Genomic DNA, 12,149 nt, shown 5'->3' on the forward strand with positions numbered 1-12,149 from the left:
CCAATACTTTTACTTCTACTCCACTACATCTCAGAGGCAAATATTGTACTTTTACTCCACTACAATAATGTATAAACTTTAGTTACTAGTTACTAGTACTTTTCAGATATAAACTATGATATAATCATAATGAAACATACATGAACCACTTTAGCCATATTTTATACATAGGCTATTTGAAAATAGCAGATCTACAAGCTCACAACGCGTCGCATCGCGACGCGTTGTGAGCTTGTAGATCTGCTATTTTCAAATATTTAGTACTTTTACTTTTGGTACTTTAAGTACATTTTGATGCCAAAAGTAAATGTTTAATTCTGGACTTTTACTCGTAACAGGGTATTGTTATATTGCAGTATTGGTACTTTTACTTAAGTAAAGAATTGGAGTACTTTTTCCACCACTGAGGGAGACCACCTCCAAGTGCTGCAGATGTAATTAGAATAATATCCAGATAGTAGCTCTGTAACACCGCTCTGTTCAGATACTTCACTTCATGTGAAGGCGAGAGCCACACATGAGTTCAGCACTTTGACACTTCTGTGTCAAGCTTGTCAAACGTGTCAATCATTCATGAGCGGTTGATGAGGTGGCTGCGGGGGGGGGCAGGTGAATACGTTTTCCGGAGATGTATTATATATCAGACAAACGTTTCCACTGCTCCGTCTATAACCTCTGGCGACGGAAAAGGTTTTGTCGTGACATGATCTGAAACAGGCTGGCAACTCAAAGAGAGAGAGAGAGGAAACCCCGGTGGGGATGCTGCTGAGGTTGCACATAGTTTACCTGCTCTCCCACGAATATATCTTTTCACCACAACAGAACCCTCTCCTCGACAGTGGAGGAAAGTAACACAATTCAATTACTCAAGTACTGTACTCGAGTACAATTCTGAGGTATTTTTTACTTTACTTGAGTATTTTTATTTTTTTATTTTTTTAAACATCTGTTCATTGCAGTTTTTTTTCAGTGAACAATAACAGGATTTGAACAGATAAACGAAATACCACAATACAAAAAATAAATGAAATTAGAATCAAATTAAATATCATACTTTTTAGTCCTCTGCAATCATTTCACAGCTTTAGTTACTAGTTACTTTGCAGATTTAGAGTTTTATTATTACAAAATAATCAATTAAGCACAATTTTATTGAGGATGTATGCTTTGGTACTGCAAATACATTTTGACACCAACAATACCTTATAGTACTTTTGCTCAAGTAAATATTTGAATACAGACCTTTTTACTTGTAACAGGACTTTTGATATGGTGCTATTGCTACTTTTACTGAAGTAAAATATCTAGCTCTTCCACCAACTGCCCCTTGGGGAACGATGCCCGGGCATCGGCAGAAAAAATAAACATCTGAATTGAAGTGCGATTTGATCTAGGATGGAGGGCTGGGTGGGGAGGAGGGTGGAGACAGAGAGAAGGGCTGTTTGCAGAGAGAGTACTTGCGGGGCTGGCTCACTGACATCCTAGGCCAGTGGTTCTCAAACTTTTTCATGTCAAAGACCCCCAAAATGATATGTATTTGGCCGCGGACCCCCATCTCAAAATATTTTGTTCCAGGGTCCCCCCAAGAGCAAAGATTTGAGTTACAAATGTTCGCTTTAAACAATATATATTTTCAAAAGATTTGCACACATTTTCACAATTTTTCAAAAATAGCAGATCTACAAGCTCGTAGCGCGGCACTCGGTGCCGCGCTATGAGCTTGTATATCTGCTATTTTTGAATAGCCCAAAGTATAAAAGGTTAAAGTGGTTAAAATGATTGTGATGCTATATTAACACATTTTGCGCATTTTGCCCCCCAAGGACCCCTGGGGGTCCCCGGACCCCACTTTGAGAACCAATGTCCTAGGCAAACGTCCCTGTCGATCTATAAGAAGTGGCGAAAACTTTCCCCTTCTCTGTCAGCTCTCAGCAAACTAGCACTCTGCCCCCCCCCCCCCCCAAACCATGCCCTCTCACTTCCACTGGGGGGGGAAACGGGGGGGCCTGTAATTTATGCTCCCGGAGCCTGCTTGCTCTCGAGACTAAAGCAAAGACTCCGAGAGAGAGGCAAGAATTAATTATGACTAGTCGTCCTATCTTAATTAAATCTTTTCACATCACAGATTTCACAAAACAGAGGCTTAAATATCAACCTCATCTTTTGGATGGGGTTGGCGGCTGAAAATGTCTCACATCAAGATTATCAACGGTAGGCTGTAAACGCACCCCCCCCCCCTCCAGGATTAGGCTCTTATAACAGAGGAGGCGTCAGCATCCATCACTCCACAGAACAGTGTCTCATTATCCTGCCTGCTTTTTATTTTTTGTTGTGGAGTAAAAAAAAGTACAATATTTCCCTCTGAGATGTAGTGGAGTAGAAGTATCAAGTCTCGAAAAATGGAAACACTCAAGTAAAGTAAAAGTACCTCAAAGTTGTACTTTAAGTTACAGCACTTGAGTAAACGTACTTAGTTACTTTCCACCACCGGTTGGGAGGGGGGTTTATTTTTAACTCATTAACACTTGCGTGACTAAGCCATCAATATGACCGATTTTGAGAATTGAAAGTGGATTATCTTCTCTCATGAAGCTCTGAGAAACGCATTTGTGTCACTTTTTGATTTGAGCTGAAAAGCATTATTTTATACTTTGGCTATTCAAAAATAGCAGATATACAACCTCGTAGCGCGGCACCGAGTGCCGCGCTATGAGCTTGTAGATCTGCTATTTTTGAAAAATCGTGAACATTTTTGCAAATCTTTGAATATATATATTTTTAAAGCAAACATTTTTTACTCAATTCTTCGCTTCTGGGGGTCCCCTCCCCGGAACAACATATTTTGAGATGGGGGTCTGCGGCCAAATACATATACATGTGGGGGTCCTTGACATGAAAAAGTTTGAGAACCACTGATATAGCAACATAGGTTTTTTCAAAAAAAACTGTTGGGATTTAGAAGACATTTTGTAGAATGGGAACCTCAGGTCTTAAAGGCTTGAAGTTACAGCACTTGAGTAAACATACTTAGTTACTTTCCACCACCGGGTTGGGAGGGGGGTTATTTGAATGATGATTTGTCATCGAGGGCAACGCTCGTTGCCCTTCCTGAGTACACAGTATAGCTCCAAATGAGCGACTGCACTCCGTACCCTTGTTGTTGGTTTTTTCTTTTTTCCACTTGCCAACTGTTTGTAGAGACTCAGCAGAAGCTTACGCAAGCATCTCACCCCGCGGAGGACGAGGAGTTCAGTGGGTGGCGAGAGCTTTTTTCGTTTGTTGTTGTCGTTTTTTGTTTTTTTCCTCCACCAAAAGGATAGAGAAACAAATTACCCCGAGTTCTGACACGCCTCCCTCCAACCCGTCAGCCTTGGTCTGACAAGAGGTGGCCCCGTAGCCTCACCTCACCCAAGTGTGGCCAGATACTGTGAGAGAAACAAGCAACCAGGTCTAGGAAAAAACAGCCCAAAAGAAGCGACTGTGGGCGCACGTGAGCACTTTAACATAATACATCAGCTATTTGAAAATAGCAGATCTACAAGCTCACAACGCGTCGCGATGCGACGCGTTGTAAGCTTGTAGATCGGCTATTTTCAAACAAAATCTTGCGGGGGAACTTATAATAAGCAGATCTGGCAACCCTGACCTCACCTCGCCTCGCCGGCCTCAACGAGCACACACTGGAAAACAACACTCGGCTTAAAAAACATTAAAAAGTGTCAGACGTGTGGGTCTGAGACCAGTGGTGGAAATTAAACTCTGTATATTTATTTACTCTTAAGTACTTTACTTAAGTACAATTTTGAGGTGCTTTACTTGAGGATTTTTTTTTTTTGGACGCTTTAAAATTCGACTCCTATTTTATACGTAGGCTATTTCGGAAATAGCTGATCTACAAGCTCACAGCGCATTGCTAGAAGACTACTTTTATTTTGTTGCCAATGTACTTTTTTTTTACTAAAGTCAAATTTTGAATGCAGGCCATTTACTTTTAGATTTTCTTTTCATATCGTCTCTGTCAGGTGGAAACCATTATGTCCAAAACTGTTTTTTTTGTGTGGCGAAAGTAGCAGATCTAAAAGCTAGCTTGTGGATCTGCTACTTTTGATTATTTTATGTGACACTGTAGTATGTATGGTCACGTAGGGCATTCATTTACAAAAAAAAAACTCGAATAGAGGTTTCTGCCCCGACAGCAACATCACAATATTGTGGTATTGCTACTTTCACTATAAGTAAACATTCTGAGTAGTTCTTCCACCACTGCTCATTTGAACCGGCCCGTGCAAAATGGTGCGTGGAGGGACTGAGTACACTTCCAACATCTTGTAACCATACACTGACAGAGTGCACAGACGCAAAGACAATTATAGAAGAAGAGCCGGCCGGGGGGCAAGTTCTTGGCTTTGGTGATCAGATCCACTCTGTTCTCTCTTTTTGAGCCGCTCGGACTGCAATAAAACCAAGAAACGATGTGACGTTTGACAAGACCCTCGACAGCTCCTCGTACTGTGGAGACCGCACAGACCACAAGATGCATACACCAGGCTAAAGAGAGCAGAGGGCCGTGATTCCCCCATGCTGCAGTAATTGTTGACACACACAGAGATGAGGGCTTTGTTGTGACATGCCCGGGCTGCAGAATAATCCTGCAGACAGTCAACAATGGGGCAAGTCAGGACCGGGAAAGATCGATGGTGGTTGGATATCAACGGACCATGAGAGAGACACACACACACACACACACACGCGCGCGCACACGAACACACGGCTGCAAGCTCAGCTCTCTGGAGCAGCCGTCTGAGAGCTGCCATCTGCAATCCGTTACATCAATGCCTCATCTGATGGAATTAAACCACTTAAACCCCCTGCTTAATTGACCCCTTGGTCAAGTCCCGCCCCCGTACGTGGTTGGTGCCCCTCTTCGCACCCATTGGTTTCCGTTTCTACGGTTGGACAAAAATCCTTTCTCTCCATCCACACTACCACTGAAATAACATACTGTAGCTATTTTTGAATAGCCAAAGAAATCTTAAAATGACAAAGAAATCTTAAAATCCCGGCCCTTAAAGGGTTAATTGGGGGCCCATTTGCAAAATCCTCGCGGCACCACCCACCAGTGGGTCCGCGACCCACAGGCTGGGGAAACCACCTGTATACAGAATAGTGAAGCGAGGCAGCAGCAGCAGCACCGGGGGTGGCAGGCGATGCGCGGCGGCCTCCAGAGCAGAGCCCCCCCCCGACTGCCCACTTCAAAAGGCAGCCTGCTCCAGGGGGCCCTGAGGTCATTATTTGCAGACGTTTCCCCCCCCCCCCCCCCCACACAAAAAACACTGGCGGTCATGAAGAGAGAGAGATTCACTGAGGACTTACCATCTGCAGGCTGGGCCGGCGTGAAGACGTGAGGAGGCTTGTCTGGAAGAGATAAAAACAAGAGAGAAATAGCTTTTTAGTTTTGGTGGTGGGTGGGGTGGGGGGGGTAGAATAACGGACGTCCCATGGGTGAATTGAAAATAATTGAGTTGCCACAAAAAAAAAGAGAGGAAAGACATAGACGACGTGCTTTTGTGCAGTGGTGGAGAGTTACTAAGTATATTTACCCAAGTACTGTACCTAACTACACTTTTGAGTATTTATAATATTTTTTTATACTGTACTTCACTACAACTCAGGGGCAAATATTGTACTTTTTTAATCTGCCGCAATTATTTGACAGCTTTAGTTACAAGTTACTTTGCCGATTTAGACTATTAACCAATTAAGCCCCATTTGACACTTGAGCTATTCAAAAATAGCTGATCTACAAGCTCACAACGCGTCGCATCGCGGCACCTCGCAAGCTTGTACATCTGCGATTTCTGAAAGCTTTGAAAACTTTCCAAAAATCGTGTGAAATGGAACATTCTGCATTTCGGCACTTTAAGCATTATTTTGATGCCAATACTTTTATACTTTCACTCAAGTCAAATTTTGAATACAGGCCTTTTACTTAACAGCATATTTTTATATTGTGGTATTGCTACTTTTACTTGAGTAAAACTACTTCTTCCAACCACTGCATGTGTGTGCGTGTGTATGTGTGAAACATGCTCTAATGGTGTGTCTGAGTCCAGGAGGAACCCAGCTGAGCTAATCAGCAGGGGGGGGGGACAGTTTTTCACTGATAGCACAGACATTGTCGTTTTGTCTTTTGTGTTGTTTTTTTAACATGATTTTCTTTTCCCCCCAAAACCACAGAGACTGTTCTCACATCATGACAGAGAAATGAGACCTGGGACTCTGGAGCGCAGCGCTCGGCAGTTATTATATAAAAAAAAGATGGGGCTCGTCTTTAAAAATTCACAGATGTGATGACAGGTACCAGTGTATGCTTCAATGACTGATACGCTCACTGGCGGGCAGAAACCTCCTAACTACATGTTCTGACTTTTTGTGTTTTTTCCTGAATTAACGCCCTACTTGATCAGACACACAAAAGCATCAAAAGTAGCAAGAAAGAATCTACAAACTCAAAAGAATCACGTTTTGAGCTTGTCGATCTGCTACTTTTGCTATTTGAATCCTGAAAAGTAACAGTTTTTGGACATGTGAGGTTTCCACCCGACAGAGAGATGATCTACGTATTTCAACTTGAATTGTTTTATTTTTCTTTTCTTTTTCTTAAAGGAAGCCCTACTTCGCAAGAGGAACTATTTATGAAACATTTTGAAACTGAAAGTGAATGTGGTTAAGTGCGCCTGTGGGTTTTATAAATATGTTTAGTATTAACAGAGCTACATACTGTAACTACAGGTTCTTTTTTTCCTTGTCCTGAAAAGGGACACTTTTGGACATACAAGGTTTCCACCCGACAGTGACTATATACTATTATATATATATTCCATTATATATATATATATTTATAACTACAACCCCCCCCAAACAAAATGCTGAATCAATCACTTGCTTCCCCCGCTATTGTATCAGATGACATGACGTCTCTCTCCCACTAACACCCTGAGGATAATGACATAAGCCTGGAGACTGTTAAACATGACCTCCCCTGTCCTGTCCAGTGATTACATCTGGACTGACGCTCACGAGGATATCCAATCTGGAACGTATTTTCATGTAATAAAACGTTAGAACCAATCTGTATGGAAGAGAATGTTAATACAATACAACTAGTGGTTGGAGACATTCCATTGAGACATTTAGACTGGTAGGTCTAAATGTAAGCGTCCTTGGGTTTCAGAAAGGCGCTATATAAATTGAAGTTATTATTATTATTATTAATATTATTAGGTGTCGGGTAGACAAGTAGTACTGCCTAAAGCTAATGAGTGTAATATCTCCCTGCTCCGACCACATTATTCCTTTCCATGCCACGCAACAAAGACCCGATGTGATTGGCCAGTAGTCACTGTGATTGGCAGTTCTTCCCCATATTTTTACGATACGATGGGAACTATCTACCTGTGATGTGACAATAAAGCTGATTCTGATTCCCTGCTTCCAACTTATTCCTCACGCTTTCGCAATATGCCTAGACACTAACCTCACAGAAAACTCTGACTAAACCTAACCTTAACCCTAACCCTTAACCTCACAAAAAACTATGCATAACCTCAAACTCACACTGACGTTTGTCGGGAAAATGCTTGGGAAGAAAAAAGAAAAGAGGACACCAGTGTTTTTCAGTGTGTAAAGTCCCATGCAGTCACCCTCAGAGGGTCAATGTTCACACTGAGTTAAAGCCATGCTCATGGGATAGCAAGATGCATATCAGTACAAGAGCACAATATCACTCAAAGCAGCCGAACCTGACCAACCAGCCACCAGCAACAGATCCATGTCAGATGGAGAAGGACATGAGGTTAGAAGAACGCGCGCGCGTGTGCGTGCGTGTGACAGAGGCATGCTGGGTAACAGAGGTAACAGAGGGGGGGGGGGGTTGTCCGTGAGGTTAACAGAGCGAAATGCTTTGGCGGCGGACGGGGCTGCCTGCAACCGGCTCGGCACACAGCACAGCGCCTGGGTTGGCGTGTGTCCCTCCCCCCAGCCCCCCCCCCCCCATACCTCCACCCGTACCCTCTTCCCATCCTCCGACTCCACACCATCTGCACTCTTCCGGTCGCAGACACTAAGCAGAGACGCGGCGAGCTGTCTGTCTGCGACGCCCGCAGCATAGCAAACACCCCCTACCCACCCACCCCCCACCCCCACTTCACCGTCGTCTGTTGCACAGAGAGGGCGAAAAAAGGCTATTTCAAATCAGGTTTAATGAATGACGGTAAAAAAGCCATCACATCATTTAGTCGGCTAACACTTTCGTTTCCTCGTTTAGTTCACTTTAGTTTTGTTTTATAAAGCCGGGGCTCCATCATCATCATCATCGTCATCATCATCATGGACGGGAGCCGAGCCGAGCCGGGCCGAGCCGAGCTCTCTGCACTCGCTCGCCCTCTTCGCCTACACAACAACAACCCATCGGCATCCCAGCGCGTCGTCACGCGGGCCAGTTTTAAATTTAGGCTCACTTAAAATTACTTGTCAACACCGGCGGCTTGCGGGGGCGAGCAAGCAGTGCAAGAGAGGGAGAGAGAGATAGAGAGCGAAGGAGAGAGAGAGAGAGAGAAAGAGAGAGAGAGAGAGAAAGAGAGGAGTGGAGAGGCGAGGCTGTTGCAGAGGTTGAATAATGAAGTGTCGACTGAGGCTGTTTTCCAGTCAGTCATGACAGTAACTGATTTCCATCTGGGAGGATTTTTTAGAAAAATAGAAAAATAAAAAAGGCAACGCGCCCGGGAGAGAGAGCGCACAAGTGGAATGTAGGCAGGCGTAGGGTACACGCCATTAACACAAAACACACACACTCTGTCACACTCCCTCACATGTATACGCCACTAGAGTGTGTATATTTACACAGAGAGAGAGTGAGAGAGAGAGAGAGAGAGAGAGAGAGAGAGAGAGAGAGAGAGAGAGAGAGAGAGAGAGAGAGAGAGGGAGAGAGACACACACACGCACACGCACACACGCACACACACACACACGCACGCACACACACAAAAGCAAACACAGGTGCTCCACAGAGCCACAGAAGAGAATGATGAACGGAGACGTTTAGATAAACCAAAACGATTTCTTCTCATTTCCATAACCAAAGGACGAGATAAGGTCTTCCCATAAACATATCGCTCCATCTCTCTCTCTCTCCACCAGGCAAAGTCTGTGTGTGTGTGTGTGTGTGTGTGTGTGTGTGTGTGTGTGTGTGTGTGTGTGTGTGTGTGTGTGTGTGTGTGTGTGTGTGTGTGTGTGTGTGTGTGTGTGTGTGTGTGTGTGCGCAAACGTCACGAGACGGCGATCAGTCAACCCAAATCTTCTATAGGTCGATACATGTCTGACCGTGACATTTAAGCATCTGCCTGAGATTATAGAGCGTAAATATGTATGCGATATATTCTCTTCTATAACAGGATTGGCGAGCATTCACGCGTGCGCGCGCACGTGCGTGTGTGTGTGTGTGTGAGTGTGTGTGTGTGTGTGGACATGCTTCCCTCCACACTGTGACAATGGAAATTGCTAATCAGAGATTCTACGCAACCTTCCCCCACCCCACCTCATCCAGCTGTCCTCCAACACAGCCAAATCCTGAGTGTCAATTTAACTCGGAGAGATTTAAAAATGGACCCTTAAAGAGGGGCTTACAGCAGAGGTCTTCAACAGGGGGTCCGGGACCCCTAGGGGGTCCCCAGAGTTACTACAGGGGGTCCGCCAAATCTTTGTGTGATCTTTACATTAACCACTTCAACCAAGCATCCCTATTCTCAGGAGAACTTTAGCCGAAAATAGCAGATCTGCTATTTTCGGCAAAGTGGTTTAGTATAGGGGGGAAAAAGAGCAGGCTAAGTACAGAGTGAAAGGTCAGGTATACTAAGTATTGTTTAAGCGCATGGTTAAATGTCTGGAAATACACATTAACATGACAGTGCTGTGAAACAAGTCTATGAAGCTGCCTATGAAATCTATGAAAAAATAATATTATTTTATACAATATATAATGGGGGTCCCTGCTTTATCTCGCTCTCAGCCAAGGGGTCCTTGGCCTGACAACGTTGAAGACCCCTCCCCTGGCTTACAGGGTTTAGTGGGTGGCAATGTTGGTTGGTTCCCAGTAAAATCCATGTTGTAACTGTGAGAGAGTATCCATTTGTACTCTCTCAGAGTTACAAATGGATAAATGAACACAGATTTGACTGTATGGGTCTGTCCGTCGTCCCGATTACTCTGGAAGTCAGGTATCTCAAAAAAGACTTACTTGATGGCTAATAATAAAATATGTTATAATTGTTATACACCCCCCTGCATGGCTGCACTTTTGGATTCTTAGACTTGCTACACTCAGTTAAATTATCACCATGAATTTTACAGTATAGCTATAAATAGTGCTCCTTCCATTTCTCTCTCTCTCCATCTCTTCCTCTGTCTCGCTCGCTCAATCCCTGTCAGATTGAGGCTGCGCTCTAAACTGAGTTTGTATTTAAATCTAATAGAATCTGTCTGGATTAAATTGATTCCTTAACACAGCGAGGTTACAAATGAACTTCCCCCGCTGTCAGGATGAGACGGAAGGAGGGAATGTGAGACAAAGAGAGAAAGACAGAGAGAGAGGGGTTTGAAGATTGCAAAAAGGTGCTTTTTTAAGGTTACTTCTAATCAAGATCTAATACAGCAGCAGGGCTTTGGAGACTTAATTGATTCGAAAAACATCACAGCCACAGAAAAGATAGAGACAGAGAGACAGAGAATCGGGAAAGAGCTTGAGGGTGTCACTTGCCAAAAAACAACTTATCTATAAGCTAACAACGCATCGTATAGCGATGCGTTGTTAGCTTGTAGATCAGCTGTGTTTGGCCAGGGACACTGTCATATTTACATAGTAATTCATTTCAAGAGCCAGAAAAGTTAGAATAGAAAGAAAAAGCCGAATAACTCGGAGGAACAACGGCACACACGTACTGGCCAGACGTCACATCATCCCCCGAAGAACATCGTGCTTTAATAAATATCACAAATAAATAAATAAATAAGCATCACTGTCACAACCCTTACAGCATGGAAATGGCTGTTTTTCAGCCGGTTCCGCCTAGCCAATTTATTTAAGAACTCTCTCCTCGTGACAGTTTTGTTTGCGATGCTATAATCCACCGAGCGGCTGCTAGCCAAAGGGAAAGTGTTTTGCAAAAAAGTCTTTGCATGAGTAATTCTTTGTTTCTGGGGAAGTGTTAAGAGCACATTTCACCTTTCACACACACTCATAACCGGTGACAGTGTGTGTGTGTGTGTGTGTGTGTGTGTGTGTGTGTGTGTGTGTGTGTGTGTGTGTGTGTGTGTGTGTGTGTGTGTGTGTGTGTGTGTGTGTGTGTGTGTGTGTGTGTGTGTGTGCGTGCGTGCGTGCGTGTTCTGTCTAATCCTAAACAGTGAATATAAGTCAGCAATAACAAAGGGAAGCAAGTGTCAGGTACAATAGAACACCTGTGTGTTAAATGTGATACAGAAGGTGTTTGGTTCAATCTGCTCGTGGTGACAGTTTTAAGCATCCAAAGGGACTGCCGGGAAAACTGTCATTGTGGAGCGGAGGAGGAGGAGGAGGAGGAGGAGGAGGGGGAGGAGGAGAAGGAAAAAAAAAAGAGAGACAGATGAGTTAAGACAGAGCCAGGAGAGATGTTTTTTTTCTCTTTCTTTTTTTTCGTTCCCGCAGGCAGCTCTCTCTCAGAACAACAACAACCCTCGCAGAACGCCCATGAAATAGTCTGTGAAGTGGACACGGCACCACCGGCGCCGCGCGGCACCACAAAGGTCACTCGTTTTGCGGGCCCTAAAACGCTAAGTGCCACAGCAGTGACCATGAGAGAGAGAGAGAGAGAGAGAGAGAGAGAGAGAGGAAAGAGTGGAAAGAGACTGGAGACCGGTGCACCCGGCACCCCCACCACACTACCCAAGACAATTTAACCCATTAAGACCTGAGGTCGCGTCTAAAAAAATCAAAATCCTAACAATTTTTCGGGAAAAAATATAAAAACATAATTTTCACGATTTTTCAAAAATAGCAGATCTACAAGCTCATAGCGCGGCACTCGGTGCCGCGCTATGAGTTTGTATATCTGCTATTT

At 44.0% G+C, this 12,149-nt stretch overlaps 1 protein-coding gene across 1 annotated transcript in view; it reads right to left on the reverse strand.

Annotated features, from left to right (window-relative positions):
* The window catches only part of agrn (agrin), a 376,705-nt gene that overhangs the window by 285,754 nt on the left and 78,802 nt on the right, over positions 1 to 12,149 (reverse strand). The window contains 1 exon segment of the mRNA XM_084069276.1: positions 5,374 to 5,415. Within this exon segment, the coding sequence (XP_083925402.1) occupies positions 5,374 to 5,415 (42 nt within the window).

This window comes from Gymnoscopelus microlampas, assembly GCF_963454915.1.
Source record: "Gymnoscopelus microlampas genome assembly, chromosome: 10".
NCBI lineage: Eukaryota > Metazoa > Chordata > Actinopteri > Myctophiformes > Myctophidae > Gymnoscopelus > Gymnoscopelus microlampas.